Consider the following 16422-nt stretch of genomic DNA (forward strand, 5'->3'; position numbering starts at 1 on the left):
TCTGGTCACTGGCATGTTTTCCCGCGGTTTGCACATTTCATCTTTGGCATTTCGCTCAGCGTGTCCTCTGCCTTTCTCCACTCCCTCACTTGTTTCTCGTTTACACTAAACTTCTTAGCAGCTGCAGAATTATTCGTTCCCTTAGCAAAATCAACAACCTTCAGCTTGAAGCCAGCATCATAACGCATTCGTTTTAATCTTTTGTACATGGTGGTCGCAAACTCAATACTGAGTACACGTACTGATCCCGCCACCTCATGTTATGTTTTAATAAGATTACGATGGGTGCTAAATGGTTTTATGGGGGTTACATTTCAGAGGATTCTTTACCTTTGGGAACCTAATCCAAAACTTCCCTCCCTGATTTATTTATTAAGAATTTGCTTATAACGCTCTACAATGTGCAGGCCTGTTTTCTTAGCAGGTACTGGTTCACAAAGTTTCCAGGTTCCGGATCCGGCAAAGCTGAGTACGGCATGTGAGATCTTGTGATCTTTTCTGGTTAAATCAAAAACCTCTACAAAAAGGGTAGGCTTATAGAAAGGAAACATGAAAAAGTCACTTTTTCAACTTTGAAAATGGGGGGGGGGGGGGGGGGTCAGCTTACACTCCGGGTCAGCTTATACACCTGAATTTACGGTATTTAAATCATTTTTTAATGTTTATCAGAGACATATAAAAACATTTCAAAATCTTTTAATGGTGGCAAGCTGGCAAAGGCCAAAGAACTGGAGGTAAGTCACAGGATACAATACAGAAAGCCTAATCACAACTTGGAGCTCACTTCATTGCCCAGGCATAGAGGGCCAACTCATCAAATTTCTGTATTACAAGAAGATCTGGACATAGTGATGAGTCTGGTAGTGGGCCAGGTCTGGGCATTGTGGTTTATTATCCGAGTTGAACAGTACCATTCCATAAATTGTGAAATATCAACAGCTCTTGAATAGAAAGGTGAAGGTAAAACAGAAATGTTTTGTTAAATATACATTTGAATGCATCCAAAGACAACATATACAGTAACTTAAGGTAATATTTGAAATATTAATTCAGCTGTATAATAAATATGCTATTTCTTTTCAAAAATGGTATTATTTTAGGTCAATTCTTCTGACAAATTGAAGCAAATTCTAAAAAACCTATCACAATCTTTATTGGCAAAGATAAATGACATAAGTAAAAAAAAAAAAAGACAAGGCTAGGGTTTTCTGAATGTTCAGGACATATGCGCACCTGTGCTCTCCAAGTTAAAATAGACAACTTGCTTAAAGATTTACTTTGAAGAATTTCTTCAGTAAAAACTTTAAAACATAAATGGCATCAAGGAAGTAATCACAAAAAACAAAACTACTTACTAATTGCATATGGATCAATCTCTATTTTTTTGTGAGGTCTCTTTAACTGCTTCATGATGCCAGCCACAGCAGATATTGCCATCTAAAATTGAAAAGGTATATTCACAAACCTAACATATTTCTGAATTTTTTTTTGTGACCTCCAAGTACTCAAGTAATTCTGGCAACTCAAAGGGGCCAAGAAAAATGATATTTACATGCATGCAATTAAAAGTATTTATAAATATCATTCATACCCCTGAATGAACTCATTACTTTTTAAAATCATACAATTCTTGGTTTTCTCTACGTAACTCTTTAAGAATCGGCTTTTGCACAGTATTCTATAAAACAAACAATGAATGATCAAGAATCATAACTGATCAACTCAATTTAATGAAAAATAAAATGCTCCAGTATATTTCAATCAATTGAGAGTACGGAATAAATCAGACTTAATTATTTGGTAAATTTACCAATGACTTGGATTAGTGTAGTTGCACCTTTCATTAGTCAAACAATTCTAAATCAAAAAATAACTCTTCCTGTTCTGATCTTCTGTTTTCTGAAGAAAACAGAAAGCATACAAGACATAGGAACAATACACATAAAAACAGGATTGAATATCCAAACTTGCAGGACTTCAATTTCCCCAGATTTTGTTACTTCATCCTTCATGAGTGTAAGCTATTTCATTCACTACCACTTCACAATTTGATTTTGAAAAGTAAAATTGCAAAGAAAAACATTGAAATTTATGTAACTTTGATATCTTTGACTACAAGACCATAAGATATAGGAGCAGAATTAGGCCATTTGGCTTAACAAGTCTGCTCTGACATTTCATGATGACTGATCCAATTTTCCCCTCAGTCCCAATCTCCCGCCTTCTCCCTTTATCCCTCTGTACCCTGACCAATCAAGAATCTACCAACCTCTGCCTTAACTATACAGACTTGGCCTCCACAGCTGCTTGTGGCATAGAATTTCACACAGATTCACCACTCTCTGGCTAAAAGGATGCTCCTCATCTCTGTTCTAAAAGGATGCCCCTCTATTCTGAGGCCGTGTCCTCTGATCTAAGATTCTCCCATCACAGGAAACATTCTCTCCACATCCACTCTATCACCATTCGATAGGTTTCAATGAGGTTACCCCTCATTCTTCTGAATTCTAATGAATACAGGCCCAGAGCCATCAAACATTCTTCATATGGCAAACCATTCAATCCTGAAATCATTTTCATAAACCTCCTTGGAACTTTCTCCAGTTTCAGTACATCCTTTCTGAGATAAGGGGCCCAAACCTGCTCACAACACTCCAAGTGAGGCCTCTACCAGTGCTTTATAAAGGTTCAACATTACATCCTTGCTTTTATATTCTAGTCCTCTTGAAATGAAAGCTAACATTGCATTTGCCTTCCTCAGCAAAGACTCAATCTGCAAATTAACCTTTAGGGGTTACTACACAAGGACTCCCAAGTCCCTTTGAGTCTATTTTTTGTATTTTCTTTCCACTTAAAAATAGTCAAACCTTTCATTTCTTCTACCAGACTGCATGACCATACACTTCCCAACACTGTATTCCATCTGCCATTTCTTGCCCATTATCCCAATCCAAGTCCTTCCATAGCCTCTGTACTTCCTCAAAAGTACCTGCTCCTTCACCTATCTTCATATTGTCTGCAAACTTTGCAACAAAGCCATCAATTCCATCATTCAAATCATTAACATATAATGTAAAAAAAAATCAGTCCCAACACAGACCCCTGTGGAACACCACTAGTCACCAGCAGCCACCCAGAAAAGGCTCCCTTTATTCCTGCTCTTAGTCTCCTGCCTATCAGCCACTGCTTTATCCATGCTGGATTCTTTCCTGTAATACCATGGGCTTGTAGCTTGTTAAGCAGCCTCATGTGTGGCACCTTATCAAAGGCCTTCTGAAAATCCACGTACACAACATCCACTGATTCTCCTTTGTCTATCCTGCTTGTTATTTCTTCAAAGAATTCCAACAAATTTGTCAGGCAGATTTTCCCTTGAGAAATCATGCTGACTATGGCCTAATTTATCATGTGCCTCCAAGTACCCAGAGATCTCATCCTTAATAATCAACTCCAACATCTTCCCAACCACTGAGGTCACACTAACTGGCCAAGAGTTTCCTTTCTCCCTTCTTGAAGAGTGGAGTGACATTTGCATTTTCCAGTCTTCCAGAACCATTCCCAAATCCAGTGATTCTTGAAAGATCATTACTAATGCCTCCACTATCTCTTCAGCCACCTCTCTCAGGGCTCTGGGGTGTACACCATCTGGTTCAGGTGACTTATCCACCTTCAGACCTTTCAGTTTCCCAAGAATCTTCTCTCTAATTATGGTAACTTCATGCACTTCATGGCTCTGCCACCTGGAACTTTCAACATTCTGCTAGTGTTTTCCACAGTGAAGATTGATGCTAAATACTTATTCAGTTCATCTGCCATTTTGTAGTCCGCCATTACTACCTCTCCAGCATCACTTTCCAGTGGTCCGATATCAACTCTTGCCCCTCTTTTACGCTTCATGTATCTGAAGAAATTTCTGTATCCTATTTAATATTATTGGCTAGCTTATTTTCATATTCCATCTTTACCTTCTTAATGACTTTCTTAGTTGCCCTTTGTTAGTTTTTTTTTAAAGTTTCCCAATCCTCTAACTTCCCACTAATTTTTGCTCTATTATATGCCTTCTCCTTGGCTTTGATTTCTCTTGTCAGCCACAATTGTGTCATCTTGCGTTTGGAATACTTCTTCCTCTTTGGGATGTATATATCCATCGCCTTCCAAACTGCTTCCAGAAATTCCAGCCATTGCTGTTCTGCAGCCATCCCTGCCAGTGTTCTTTTCCAATCAATTCCGGCCAACTCCTCTCTCATGCCTCTGTAATTCCCTTTACTCCACTGTAATACTAACTTTAGCTACTCTCCTTCTCAAATTTCAGGGTGAATTTGATCATATTATGATCACTTTTCCCTAAGGGTCCTTTTACCTTAAACTTCCTAATCAATTCTGGTTCATTGCACAACCCCCAATCTAGAATAATTCACCCTCTCGTGGGCTCAACCACAAACTGCTCTAAAATGCCATTTCATGGGCACTCTAGAAATCATGCCCCCTCCCTAGAATCCAGCACCAACCTGATTTTCCCAACCTACCTGCATATTGAAATCCCTCATGACTATTGTATCATTGCCCTTTGGCACACATTTTCTATCTTCCATTGGAATTTGTAGGCCACATCCTTACTACTGTTTGGGGATGTGTATACAACTCCCATCGTGGTCTTTTTACCCTTGCAGTTCCTTAGCTCTGTCCGTGATGATTCAACACCTTCGGACCCTATGTCACCTCTTTCTAATGATTTGATTTCATTTTTTACCAACAGAGCAACGACTCCCCACTGCCTTCCTGCCTGTCCTTTCAATACAATATGTATCCTTGGACATTATGCTCCCAGCTATAATCTTTCAGCCACGATTCCGTGACGCCAACTATTCCATACCTGTCAATCTGCAACTGTGCTACAAGTTCATCTACCTTCAGTCCTGTATTCACCCTTTTTGATTTTGCCACACCACGCTCAATCTTTTGATTCCTAACTTTGTCTCAGGTCTTACCAACATCTGCCTCCACAAGCTCTCGACTAACTGTCCTGGCACTCTGGTACCCATCCCCCTGCAACTCTTGTTTAAACCCCACCGTGCAGCATTGACAAACCTTCCCGCTAGGATATTAGTCCCCTGCCAGTTCAGCTGCAAACCATCCTTTTTGCGTAGGTTACACCTTCCCTGGAAGAGAGCCCAATGATCGAAAAATCTTATGTCCTTCCTCCTACACCAACTCCTTACCTATGTATTAAATTGTATAATCGTCCTAGTTTTGGCCTCACCAGCACGTGGCATGGGTAGCAATCCAGAGATCAAAACCCTGGAGGTCCTGCCCTTTAACTTAGTACCTACTTTCCTATGCAGAACCTCATGCCTCGTCCTACCCACGTCATTGGTACTTCTATGGACCATGACTTCTGGCTGTTCACCCTCCCACTTATCCTGGATCCTGGCAGCCAGGAGACATCATACCATCTGAGAATCTCGTTCTTGTCCACAGAACCTCCTGTCCATCCCCCTAACTAATGAATCTCCTATCAGCACAACGTGCCTCTTCTTCCACCTTCCTGTCTGCGTCACAGAGGCAGATTCAGTGCCAGAGACCCAATCACTGCGACTTTCCTCTGGTCTTATGGTTTGAGATCTTACTTTTATTTTCCAATCTACATAATTCACAAGTAGTTAATCAAAGGCTTGACTTCCAAAAACTGAAAGGATTATTAAGTTTGAGTTCAACAATAGCATTAGAGAAACGATCAACAAATTTCTGGCATAAATTCTTAAAATTGCTAGTGGACTTGGTACTTTATTTTTCTTCTAACACTTCTATGGTGAAACATTGATTCATTTAGGCCTACAGTTTCTGATCTCCTTTGCTTTTCAGTAAAGTCTCCTGGTTTGCAAGACAAGTTTGATACTTAATTTTGGTATTAAAGTCCCTTGCTGGCTCAGCACTGTGTTTGTGAATTTGACTGGACTCCTCATGAATACCATTCTCAAGGTCCTTCTGTTTCATGCAGTTGATGGAGTGCCAGCATTCAAATCATTCTATTCCTGGTCACTGAATGTGCAAAATTTAGAACAACAAAACGAACTTGTTAAAATTTTACCTTCCGTACTACTAAAGCATCATGATTGAGGCTCTGAATGAAGAATCTGACTGCTCTCGTAGGTAAGGGTACATCATCTCTCAGGAGGAGAGAGAGAAAACCAACAGATATTTGTTCAAATTTCCATGGTCTTTAAAAAAAAAGGTAAGAATTAAGGTGTTACAATATTTAAATACACACTTCTGTCTCTCAGTAAAGTTTGACTTTACAGAAATAACTCAATCATTAATCTTGAAGATTCATTGCTGTCAAGATTCAGATATTATACATGATGCATTATACTTTTCAGTAAAAACAGTCTGATATTACAAACTAAAGTCAATCCCCACCAATACAGGCCTAGGATCATGCATGTGAATCTTTTGCCTATTCTTCAACCTTTGAATGCTATCAGGATAATTTTCTAGTCCCCAAGACCTTGTCAACTTTACATAATATTACACAATTATGAATTGCATCTTAATGGGATAAAGCTTGTGGCTCGTAGTTGTACTTTCCCCCCCCAATTTGGTCCTCCTTTTTTTTTCTCCTTAGGGAGAAAACCATTCTGAAATAATCCCACGAGCAGTGGAATTCCAGCACTCCCACAACAGGAACCCATCATAACTGAACCTGGGAACATAGACTAAATGACTGATAGATCTTCATACCTAACTTGCAGTAAAAGGCAGTGACTAAAATGCTATCAAACTGAAAACAGCATTTTTAAAACTTACAAGTTTCTCTGGTCAAGGAGGTCCAACAAGGTATTGATTAGTTTTTCATAATTCCTAAAACAATAAAAATAAATATTTTTATTAAGGAAAACATTAAATCTACTGCTAAATTTTATTTCACCAGCATGTTCAACCAAAGAGGTCTTTCCAAGTACCTTAAGGACTCATTATTTTTCGCAATTTGATTCTGAATTCCATTTTCAATCTCTTTACCCGTAAGAGGAGCCAAACCACAAGCTGGATCAATTGTCTGGCACAAGGATGCAGAAACCTCAACACAGCGATCTGAAAGCTAAGCATAGGAGCTATTATAAGAAACTTAAAATCACTACTTGAACTCCAGAGGTAGAGTAAAAATAAGTGCTTTTCACATCAAGACTGCATTTTGATCAGGTATGGCATCAAGAAGTCCTAAGTAAACTGGAGTTAATGGGAATCACGGACAAAGCCCTCTGAGGAAAATAACTAATATGTAAATATAACTAAAATTACAAATTTGGTCATGATTGTGCAGTTATTTATTATTGGTTCCTTATGGTTATTATAGCCAGGGGTGGTAATGGGGACAAGCTCCTACTACCTATTAAATGCGCCCACTGGCGTGTGACTCAAACAGCCTCTGACAACCAAGTCCAACTGCTGACCTTCAGGTATGGCTTAGATACTAAGCCGAACTGTTTCTATTGAAAAGAGAAAGAGCACAGGTGGGTTACTAGCACCTTAAAACCAGTCGCTTCAGGCAAAAGGGGCTCATCAGCCATGGTTGGCAGCTCATCCAAGAGAACAAAAGCTCTGATCTCAAACCTCCACTGCTTTGCGGCGATACCCACTCATGGGGAAGGTTCCAGGAGGAAACCCCAAGGGAAAAATCCAGAACTGAAGGCAGTCCTACGTTGAGTTCAACGCTGACCGGCAACTCCTGCAATGCCAAACTGTATTGATCTCTGCCGTTCCTTTAGGTTCATCAGATGTGTGGAGGGGAGCTTGCTACATGGCAACATCTTGCTCTCCATATCCTACTGCCCAGGTTTACAGTATCTAGACAGCTAGGAAGCAACATTCATAGTCGACAAAAGCCTCATTTATGTATTGGGCAATATCCAGGAATTACTTAACACATTCTGCATTTTCTGAACATATTTTCACCAAAATTTCAATAACCACAAAATTCCAGGTATCTGAATTTAAGATACCTCTTTCTCATTCTTCCAATTAAATTTGATATAAAAGAGGATCACAAGGATTTCTAGTGGTAGATCAGCATCAAGTTGATTTTTCCTGCTACATTCTTTTCTTCTAATAACACTTCCAAATAAAAGTTTTAGAGGAAATCCAATTGTACTTTAGGTCAGAAGTCAAAAGCTATGGGAAAGGCAGATACAGAGTCACAGGGCATGGAAGCAGGCCCTTTTGCTATCAGTCCATACCAAGGAGAATGACGATTTAAGTTAGTCCTATTCACCATGTTTGACTTACAATCCTCTATACCTTTTCTGTCCATGTATTTGTCCAAGTGCCTTTTAAATTTTGTTTATGTGCCTCAACCACTTTCTGTGGCAGCTCATTCCAAGTACTGACCACCCTCTTGAGTGAAAAAGTTACTGCTCAGGTGTTCCCTAATTTTTGATTTCGCAACCCTGGGAAAGATAAATTTAATTCAGCAAACAATATTTTTCACACCTAGCTTCTGCCAAGTTGCTCAAGGGAACATCCTGGAGATTAACTTAACAGTTGCATTCCAAGAGAGTTAGCAAAACTCAACATCATGACTACGACAAGTTTTTTTTCTATTTTCCAAGCCTTTCCCCATGTTTTGTCTTCAAGGTTACGTTATCGAAATAAAATCAGCCAAGGAACTTCAGTCCTGCACTGATATCTTCCACTTGTATTACTTTCCTGGTTTCAGCTTCTTACTGCTGTTTCTTTTTATCTGAAAATCTCAGGCAATGCTCAATGTAGGGTCAGTCTCATTTATTCCTTTGGATAGTCAGCTGCATTTTGTTGGAAAAGAAAAATTGCACTCACCTTATTTGCATGGCTGCACTGCTTACATAATACCTGTTCTGACCAAACAACCATCAGCAGACCCAAGAAATTAAGTAACAAACAGCAGAGACTTGGCTTCATGCTCAAATGGTGATTTTTTATTGAATTTGAAGGCGATAAAAACTGCTCTTAACACTTTGTGTGCTCAACTATAGCATTGCAAATTACTTACCTCAAAATTTAAGCCAATGGTTTCATACTGTCTATGGATTTTCTCTGAAAGGTCATCAAACAGGCGAACAATGGAAGGTTTCTCAAGAAACATTGCTTTGTTGAGTCCTGAAGAAACTATAGCTGGCCATGTTGCAACAATGCAGTCCCAGTCATGGAGATTAGCCAAGCAGACTCCATTGTGGTTCCCAAGAAGACAGTACAGAGCACCCTAGTTGCAAAACAGGCAACCATCAATGAGAGTGGAAAATCAGAAGAAATTTGGAAGAACGAATGAAGTAATAATAAATCATTACAAAGTAATTATTTGCAAATTGGAACAAGAAACAAGTGTTTCATATTTCAAATCAAGATACATGCAATCCCCCAGTTATGAAAGGATTCCATTCCTGAGAACTGTCTGTAAACCAATTTCCCCAGAAGTCAAAATGTCCTGTTTGTGCCATAACCGCCCCCCCCCATCATTTCACGCTACTTACACTTGCTATAATTGTTTCTTTTCATTGAATATTTACCCCAACACTTCGTACAACTAAAAAAAACAAACCACTGGAGTTACTCAGCAGCTCAAACAATATCTGTCGAAGCAAAAGGACAGTCGGTATTTCAGATGCAGTGTCTTGACCCAAAACACTAACCATCCTTTTGCCTCCACAAATGCTGCATGACCTACTGGATTCCTCTAGATTTCAGCATCAGCAGTTGCTTTCGTTTCCATAATCAAATTACTGGAATATATTCTGTAATGTATTTAATGAGAAACATTTAACATTTTATTATCTTGAAAAATGCTTTGAAAATGTATGGGGAGTTTGTGTAAAGTTGGATTTCATAAATCAAGTCATTCATAACTCGGGGAGCCCTTGTATTAATATTTGCCATAAAGTACAACTGTTTCTAAGACAAGCTTAAAAAAAATTAAAATTCCATAAAGAAAATATTTGGAAACAATTAGCATTTCCTCCTAAAGCAAATGAGCTGATTCCCATTGAGTCAAGTTCAGCTAGTGCTCCTTGATGCCAAACCCAATCAAATGCTGCTCTGATGTGGAAAGCAGTTATTTCCACTTCACCTCTGGAGATCAGGTGATGATTTAAGTTTCTTATGTAAAGTCTTACCCTCAGATTGGTTATAAACCCTCTGAAATGATTGACCTCAATGCTAATTCCCCAACAAATGTCTACATGTCTGAGGCTTTTAGACAAGTACAAAAACATCACAGACATTTCCAACATTCACAAGAACCATTGCCCACAATTGACTGGATGCAGAATCTGAAGTATGAGTGCAATCCAAAACAGTCTGTTAGAGACAACCTTCTAGAAACTTAGCAACACAATTCTATCACAAAGATGTAACCAAGGAGAAAAAGGTGTTTTAAAGAAATGAAGGTTTCATATTCCTTCTAATTAATAAGAGATGAAAAATATCACTATGTGCTAATAATTCAAGCCATTAGATAGAAATGAAGGGGCTACATTGGAAAAAAAAATAATCAAGGAAATCAGCAATCTCTGCAGAAAATGGAAATGATTAGACATCATAGTGCAAACACAGAACTCTGTTCATCGCAAGAAAAGAATCTTTCAAACATCAGGACGTAACATCAGAATGCAATATGGTTACGTTAACTTCCAGTAACAATGTGTAGGAGACCAGATCAATCTAACACTGCACGATTCACTAAAAGATTAGAGAAGACACAACTAACAGGAAGGTGTGAACTTAATTCCTGGTTGACCATGATCAAAAACTTATCTAGTCTGCTGTGAGACACAGGACCTTCTTAAAACAAATAGCAAGAAAAAAAACAAGTCTCAACTGACGTAGTAAGAAAAGTCCTTTCTTACTATAAACAAGATTAAAACAAGGGCACAATTTACACAATCCAATTCCTCCACAAAGATTTTGTAATCTGACTCAATAACCTCAGAGCTGTTCCCCACCACAACTCTTCTTCAGTGTAAATTGATAGAATAGAAATTGAATTATATAGTTTACAGGGTGCATGCATGGACTTGCCAGGAATAAATTCACCACAGAAGGAGCAGATGAATAGAGAAGAGAGTATGTCATACAAGAAAATTGAGTTCAAGAGCAAACTTGGACAGGTTACAAAGAAATTACAGACAGGTGAGAACAACCTATGGAAACAGGAGCCAAAATTAAAATAAATTGTGCTTAGAATCAGGTTTAGAGGCATATGGACCAAACACCAGAAAAAGTGACAAGCATAAGAAGGCACCTTGGTTAGCATGGACAAGTTGGACCAAAGGGCCTGTTCCCATGCACTCATGAACAGAGTTAGCCTTAACTGAACAATAATTGATAATATAATTAGTTCAGAGTTAAAATTTGAGATTCAAGATTATTAGAGTAACAGAAGTGGTCATGTTTTATCAGTTGTGGTGTTACTTTCAATAACCTTGTGAAAGAATTGTATTATTGTGAGTGTTGGCTAGCTTTATCTCACCTGAATGACATTTTGATATAGAACAGCAAAAGAAAACAATGGAATTCAATTTTTCCCACCATTGCTAAACTTTTACTATCACTAAATCAATGAAGATCCAAGACAAAAAGCCTTCAAATAAAGATCCTGCAATCATACTCCTAAAGGAAATTATCACCCTGATCATATAGAAACATAGAAAATAGGTGGAGTAGGTTATTCGGCCCTTCGAGCCTGCACCGCCATTCAGTATGATCATGGCTGATCATCCAACTCAGAACCCTGCACCAGCCTTCCCTCCATACCCCCTGACCCCTTTAGCCATAAGGGCCATATCTAACTCCCTCTTAAATATAGCCAATGAACTGGCCTCAACTGTTTCCTGTGGCAGAGAATTCCACAGATTCACCACTCTCTGCGTGAAGAAGTTTTTCCTAATCTCAGTCCTAAAAGGCTTCTCCTTTATCCTCAAACTGTGACCCCTCGTTCTGGACTTCCCCAACATCGGGAACAATCTTCCTGCATCTAGCCTGTCCAATCCCTTTAGGATTTTATACGTTTCAATCAGATCCCCCCCTCAATCTTCTAAATTCCAACAGGTATAAGCCTAGTTCATCCAGTCTTTCATCATATGAAAGTCCTGCCATCCCAAGAATCAATCTGGTGAACCTTCTTTGTACTCCCTCTATGGCAAGGATGTCTTTCCTCAGATTAGGGGACCAAAACTGCACACAATACTCCAGGTGTGGTCTCACCAAGGCCTTGTACAACTGCAGTAGTACCTCCCTGCTCCTGTACTCAAATCCTCTTGCTATAACTGCCAGCATACCATTCGCCTTTTTCACCACCTGCTGTACCTGCATGCCCACTTTCAATGACTGGTGTATAATGACACCCAGGTCTCGTTGCACCTCCCCTTTTCCTAATCGGCCACCATTCAGATAATAATCTGTTTTCCTGTTTTTGCCACCAAAGTGGATAACTTCACATTTATCCACATTAAATTGCATCTGCCATGAATTTGCCCACTCACCTAACCTATCCAAGTCACCCTGCATCCTCTTAGCATCCTCCTCACAGCTAACACTGCCACCCAGCTTCGTGTCATCTACAAACTTGGAGGTGCTGCATTTAATTCCCTCATCCAAGTCATTAATATATATTGTAAACAACTGGGGTCCCAGCACAGAGCCTTGTGGTACCCCACTAGTCACTGCCTGCCATTCTGAAAAGGTCCTGTTTATTCCCACTCTTTGCTTCCTGTCTGCCAACCAATTCTCTATCCACACCAATACTTTACCCCCAATACCGTGTGCTTTAAGTTTGCACACTAATCTCCTGTGTGGGACCTTGTCAAAAGCCTTTTGAAAATCCAAATATACCACATCCACTGGTTCTCCCTATCCAATCTACTAGTTACATCCTCAAAAAATTCTGTGAGATTCGTCAGACATGATTTTCCTTTCACAAATCCATGCTTTTTCCGATGATTTCACGCTTTCCAAATGTGCAGTTATTTTGAAATCAGCTGTTCACCCTCAAAACAAATCAGCCGAATTTCTGATATCATCACTATGATACAATTTTACACCAACAATCTTGATCACCTGCATTACAACACTGAAGGGGGTTAAAATTGACACAGAGGAGTTGAAAGCAGATCTGGAGTGAATCCCAGCCCAAAATACCAAAACCCTGAACTGGTGAATGAAAGGAAGAAAAGCAATCATTAATTCCTCAAAGCAATGAAAGTCCCAAATAACATTCTCAAACTTCCAACATGAATTAGTTCCTTAAACAATAGATGACTAAGCCCAAAATCCTGAAGTTACAGACAAAATCTATGAGCACAGAACAAGACTCTGGTCTGCCCTACCCCACAGATTATTCATCCACCCCCACTTTCTAGTTCTGCTTATGTGAATAAAGCAACTATAGGTTTATTCTCTGTTTAAGATATAAAAGGTTTAAAATTACTTCATTATCACAAATTCCAAAAAGCTCAGAATCAAGCAAATCCGTTCCAGTGCATACGAATGAACATTAATGGGAAAAAGGTATAAAGATTATGCTGACATAGATCATATGGGTGTTTGATTAGTAAACCAACCTACAGAAAATCTACAAAGAGAAATATAAAATTACTAGCCGAATCTTCATTTTTTTTCTCCATTTTAAAATTCTGAAAATTTCAAACAGAACACAATTTCAGTTAAGCCCTCACGAAAGATCATCCAAGATAATGTTCTCCAAACACATCCTTGATAAGTACAACTATGGTAAAGTTAAATAACAATAAAATAAGCCAGCTTCAAAACATTTTTTTTAGTGGAATCTTCTAGAGTCATAGAGAATCAGGCCATTGCCAAACCACAAAATAATGTAGGTCCATGATACGCGAGTTGAGATACTGGGGGTCGGCTAGATTATGATAGAGGTCTTTAACAGCATGGAAGGTGGTTTGCACAGACTCATAGAAAAGTACAGCACAGAAACAAGCCCTTCAGCCCATCTAGTCCATGCAAACTTCCAACAACCTGCACTGGGACCATAGCCCTCCACCCCCCTACCCATCCATGTATCTATCCAAACTTCTCTTAAATGTTGAAATCTAGCTCGCATGCGCTGTTAGAGTGGATTTCTTTTTGGGTAGATGATCTGTTAACACTTAAATGACTTTGGCCACCAGACTTCTATTTTAACTGTTTGACAAAGGACTGTGGATTGAGTCCACCACAATGGGCTTCCTAAAAGGTGTAAATACCAGATGCTTCTGGTGCCTGATGCTGTAGTTTTGAAGACAGTCTTATCTATACATTATAAATATTAATTGTCTTCTATGTTAGCACGTAAAATGCCAAATAAATGTATTGTGGATTGAACTAAAGGCTGTGGATACCAACACAGACATGTTGGCGTCAGAAGGAAAGGATGAGATCCGAAGGTGTGATGTTTGTATGTAACTTCAAAAGGAAGCATTGTCTGTAACTTTTTAAGTAGCGATTGCCTTTGTGTTTAGCATATAAATATCGAGCCCACATTTTAGCTAGCAGACCTTTCTGCGGAAAGCGCCTCCATCCGTTAAGATGCCTGCTGTACTTTGTTGTGTCGAATAAACAAGCTGCTTTGTATCTACCAGTGACTGTCTCTCCAGTAATTTCATCCACGCTACAACATGCGCCACTTGTGCTGGCAGCTCATTCCACACTCTCATGACTATCTGAGTGAAGAAGTTTCCCTCATGTTCCCTTTAAACTTTTCATCTTTCACCCTTAACCCATGATTTCTGGCTGTAATCCCACCCAACCTCAGTGGAAAAAGCCTGCTTGCATTTACTCTATCAACACGCCTCATGATTTTGTATACCTCTATCAAATCTCCCCTCAGTCTTCCAGTTCTAAGGAAAACAGTCCTAACCTATTCAATCCTTCCTTATAACTCATGTTCTCCAAACCTGGCAACGTCCTTGTAAATTTTCTCTGTACTCTTTCAACCTTATTTTTATCTTTCCTGTAGGTAGGTGACCAAAACTGCAACAGAATACTCCAAATTAGGCCAAACCAACATCTTATACAACTTCAACATAACATCCCAACTCCTGTACTCAATACATTGATTTATGAAGGCCAATGTGTCAAAAGTTTTCTTTATGCCTCTATCTACCTGTGATGTCATGTTCAATGAATTATGGGCCTGGATTCCCAGATCCTTTTGTTCTACCACATTGCTCAGTGCCCTTCCATTCACTGTGTAAGGCATATCCTGGTGGGTCCTATTGAAGTGCAATACCTCTCACTTGTCTGTATTAAATTCATCTGCCACTTTTCAGCCTATTTTTCCAACTGATGCAGATCCCTCTGCAAGCCATGATAGCCTTCCCTGCTCTCCACTGCACCCTCAATCTTGGTGCCATCTGCAAATTTGCTGATCCAGTTAATCACATCATCATCCAGATCATAGATGTCAAACCACAATGGACCCAGCACCAACCCCTGCAGCACACCACTAATCACAGGCCTCGAGTCAGAGAGGCAAATATCTACTACCACTCTCTGTCTTCTCCCACAAAGTCAATGTCTAATCCAATTTACTACCTCATCTTGAATGCCGAGTGACTGAACCTTCTTGACCAACCTCCCATGCGGGACCTTGTCAAATGCTTTACCAAAGTCCACGTAGACAACATCCACTGCCTTGCCTTCAACTTTCTTAGTAACTTGCATGAAAAATTGGTTAGGAATGACCTAACATGCTAAAGTCATGCTGAACTAACCTTAATCAGTTCATGTCTATCCAAATACTTATATATCGGGTCCCTCAGAATACCTTCCAATAACTTTTCCGCAACTGATGTCAAACTCACTAGCCTATAATTTCCTGGTTTATGTTTAACGTCTTTTTTAAAAAGCAGAACAACATTGGCTATCCTCCAACCTCTAGGAATCTCTTCTGTTGCTAAGGATGATTTAAATATCTCTGCTAGGGCCCTGACAATTTCTGCATTTGCCTCCCAACAGGTCCAAGGGAACACAAGAGCTCCATAAGCACCTCATTTGTTCCTACCTGCAATGTGTCTCCTTTTTTCTCTTAGTCAGGGTCTCAAGATCTCTTGAAAACCAAGGTTCACTACGCTTGTTATCTTCACCTCCTAGTCCACTTTTCAAAGCCTCTCACTTACCAAGTACTTTGCCAGAAAACAGCTTGTGCCAATCTACACTTGCCAGATCATTTCTGATACCATCACAATTGACCTTCCTCCAATTTAGAATCTCAACCCATGGAGCGGACCTATCTACTTGCAAATTTACTTTGAAACTAATGGCATTGTCATCACTAGATGCAATGAGTTCCTCTACACAAACTTCTGTCACCTATCCTGTCTCATTCCCTAATAGCAGATCACATGTGCTAATATCACATGTGCTCTTGCTGGGACTTCTATGTTCTGA

General features: G+C 39.4%; 1 protein-coding gene across 2 annotated transcripts in view; it reads right to left on the reverse strand.

Annotated features, from left to right (window-relative positions):
* Positions 1–16422, reverse strand: part of LOC140201320 (proteasome activator complex subunit 4-like) — a 140901-nt gene that overhangs the window by 50352 nt on the left and 74127 nt on the right. For both annotated transcript variants that reach the window (XM_072265203.1, XM_072265204.1), the window contains 5 exons: positions 9023–9232; positions 6960–7096; positions 6805–6858; positions 6089–6218; positions 1356–1437 (listed from right to left, as the gene is read on the reverse strand). In XM_072265203.1, coding sequence (XP_072121304.1) covers positions 1356–1437; positions 6089–6218; positions 6805–6858; positions 6960–7096; positions 9023–9232 — 613 coding nt within the window. The remainder of the gene's footprint in view (positions 1–1355; positions 1438–6088; positions 6219–6804; positions 6859–6959; positions 7097–9022; positions 9233–16422) is intronic.

The sequence above is a fragment of the Mobula birostris genome, chromosome 8 (assembly GCF_030028105.1).
Source record: "Mobula birostris isolate sMobBir1 chromosome 8, sMobBir1.hap1, whole genome shotgun sequence".
In the NCBI taxonomy this organism is placed as follows: domain Eukaryota; kingdom Metazoa; phylum Chordata; class Chondrichthyes; order Myliobatiformes; family Myliobatidae; genus Mobula; species Mobula birostris.